At 30.1% G+C, this 3416-nt stretch overlaps 1 protein-coding gene across 1 annotated transcript; it reads left to right on the top strand.

Annotated features, from left to right (window-relative positions):
- Positions 1–406: 406 nt before the first annotated feature.
- On the top strand, positions 407–3416 carry LOC105324149 (uncharacterized). The gene is made up of 5 exons (XM_034479229.2): positions 407–539; positions 805–906; positions 1137–1202; positions 2216–2327; positions 2455–3416. The coding sequence occupies exons 1-5, from the start codon at positions 524–526 to the stop codon at positions 2558–2560; spliced, it is 402 nt and encodes a 133-aa protein (XP_034335120.2). The 5' UTR covers positions 407–523; the 3' UTR covers positions 2561–3416.

The following is a 3416-nucleotide window of genomic DNA, read 5'->3' as shown; positions in this document are numbered from 1 at the left end:
GTTTTAACTAAATTTACTTAAAGATTGACAAAAACATAGTTACATATGTTGCATAGAAAGAATGACACAAGGTTAAAGATCTGATGCAATTTGAAACAAAATTAAAAATAAATCTGGGAATTTCACGATGACACCCTAGTGACACTTCAATGAAGCTTGTAGCTTATAAAGGCATGTTGGACTGAAATGAGACCATAGTGAATTTCTAAGGGCCTTGGCACCATTTGCTTGAAGTAATACTTGATAGGTCAACACTCCTCAAGATGGTCATTTTTCATTTGATGATTGTTGCATTTTTTTGCAAAATGGCTGTTGCTAAAGGTGGTTAAAGAATTCGAAGAAGGGATAAAATTTCAAGTAAGAACTACTTGTAAACATACGATAACTTTATAACCTTTTAGTTGTAGATTGCAAGTGTGTATATGAAAAAAATGGTAAAATCACAAACGCAGTGTTTAACCTAGCAACACAGATCTGCTGCCCAATAGCAGGGGTTCGAGACAGATTTGAGCTAGGCCTGGAAATGGACTGCTGTGGGGGTAAGAAATGAAATGCACGGCTTTTACAATTATTTGCCGTACACGAAATGAGATGTTTTTAAGCTGAAAAAAATAACGGTAAAATGATTATTAAAAGCATAGCACTTATATATATATATATATATATATATATATATATATATATATATATATATATATATATATATATATATATATATATATATATATATATATATATATATAGTTACACAGTCTGTTTTTTTCATTTAAAGCAATGTATATATATCGTTTGTTATCACATTAGAAATTGCCAAAAAGACTATGCGTAACAGAACACATATTTGCTGCAAAAGTTCAGGTGTTCACGAAAGATATCAAGAGAATGAGGAAGTTGACTGTTGTGCAGGTATGTATTGAGTCAGACATATAATTCTTGAATTTAAAAAAAGCCATCTTAACGATAAAAGGAAGGGGAATGCATGGTCGTATTTAGATTTTTCAATTCGTTAAAAGTTACTTATCCCAAGTATTAAGTGTAACTGTATAGTCAAATGAATTAGTCATAAATGTTATCATTAAACATATATGCATCTGCACGATTTCCAAAGATTACAATGTTATTTGTTTGTTGTTTAGACGGAGTTTACAAACGGCATACAGGACAATGTACACAAAAGGACGTGAAAACAGCATGTGGAAATAGTAAGTTTTAAAACGTTATATCAATTCATTGTTCATCGCATCCTAGATATAGCAATTCGTTAAATAGTTGCAAACCCGTGTTTATAGCATTAAAAATAACTTTAATTTGTGCAAAACCATTGTCTTTTAGCTTTATGGTCGCTTATATGTTAATTATTATGTAGTATATCCATGGTATACAACTCGTCGTTATATCAGAACAAAAAAACGTTAAATGTAGCAAAGTATACAGATTAAAACTGTTTACTTTAAAGTACACAGTCTAGACTTTAGTCAAAAATTATGTTTCCGTTTTGCATGTTTCCAATGGTTCAGTAAGGAATTTCTAATATTCCCCCAAAATTTTGAGGGTAATTCGTCGTGTTACAAGCGAGATATAGAGCTCATAATATTTTGTAATGTGAACAAGGTTTTTGTTCACGTTCTGAAATTTGAAGCAAAACTTTTAACTTTTTGTTTTAGATCTAAAATGAATGTGATTAACGACAAGAACTATTTATTTCTGCTTAAAATGAATTAGGAGAGAGAGAGAGAGAGAGAGAGAGAGAGAGAGAGAGAGAGAGAGAGAGAGAAAACTTGAAAATAACTTTAACGATTTATTGAAACAATGTTAACAAAACAAGGGCATGAGTCTTGTTTATAGGACATCGAAATTTGAGCTCTTTATCTTGCTTCTAGTTCTACGATACTCTAATTTTTGTTGATAATTAGAAACACTTTTCTTAAGCATTTTAAACAATAATAATAGAAAAATAAGATTTAACCAAAATTGTGATCATGACCCTTTAGAATAAAAGCACACTAACAACAGAAGTTCTATATTTCATTATGGTTTTTTTTTTAAACTATATGTGTGTCGCAACATATGTAGTTTTGTTTATCACTAGCTGAAAAAACTCCAAAGAAAAAAATAACGTGAACAGTAAAAAGTTGCATGCGTAAATTCATTTTTTATTAGAGATATAATATGAGAGGTCTACAACGATATGGTGCTTTGCAACTTTTTAATACAGATTCGGAGATATCCCAACCACGAAAAGACAGTACCAAATCGTCCAGAAGCAGAATCTTTTTGCCATTGAACCCGCAATGCCGTAATGAGGTTGTTACACTTTTTACTGAAAGGTAGATATATTTACGTTAAACGGTCTTTTATTCTTTTTAATAGGGGGAGGATGTGTTTTACTTCTTATAAAGACAGAAAAGTTTAATATCATTGCGCATTTCCAAAATTTCTTTCCAATTCTTGCAGATTCGGCAAAAACGGTAAAAAGATCAAGAAAGCCATCGGTCGCCTTGGAAAAGCATTAGGAGGGAAATCAAACCAGAAAAAGCCATTGATAATTATTTACCTGTAAAAAAAAATCTTGAACTCAATGGCTTGATTTATCATCTTTGTTATTTGTGTGTTTTCTTATTATATAAAAAATATTCTGTATGTGTGCAAGTAATAATATCTGTTTTGGCATTTGCCACAAGCTATTTTTTTTAAATGACGTAGAACCGATATAAGCTCTGAGTTTTAAAATATTATTTTTCAACTTTTTATGTTTAGAATAGTAAATATAGGTATTTTCGATGCTTTGCCAAAATTTAAAATTCTCTGTTTGGGAAACATATATTGGATGTGTTTTATAAGTAGAAGTTTCAATCAAATGTTGCTTTATTCTGTTGATAATATTATTTTTCTGGACACATAAAATAAGTTTACCTTGTTTGCCACGAGTCATTTTGTCCGAAAAATGGTAAATCCATATCTAAAGTATTTGTAAACAAATGTAAGACTCCAGGTTTGTTCACATAACAATGAATTCTTTTCTCTTTATCTCTCGTACTACTTGACTTCCAACATTCAAATCGTGACCAATTATTCAAAATGCGCAAATGAACCATTTGAAACATAAAAAAAATTAATCTAAAACCGTGTTAAAGTCTTTTTAACATCTAAATTAAATCATTTTATCTTTGTTTGTCAATAATTCATGTAAGTTTGAACAAAAATGATTTTAAATAAAGAATATGCATATTATATATGGCTTTTAATTACCTAGTATCTGGTAAAATCACCAATAAGGGAGCAATCACACTAAGATAATATAATGTGAATCCCCGCATCAATGCTCCACTGAGCTAAATGCTTATAATTTAACAAATGGCGCTAAAAATGTTTTTGAGCATTGAAAATATCTAACTTAAGGTGGAATGCTAACTACT

This window comes from Magallana gigas, chromosome 9 (assembly GCF_963853765.1).
Source record: "Magallana gigas chromosome 9, xbMagGiga1.1, whole genome shotgun sequence".
Lineage (NCBI taxonomy): Eukaryota > Metazoa > Mollusca > Bivalvia > Ostreida > Ostreidae > Magallana > Magallana gigas.
The sequence above is the reverse complement of the archived record's forward strand: the minus strand, read 5'-3'. Positions and strand labels throughout refer to the sequence as shown.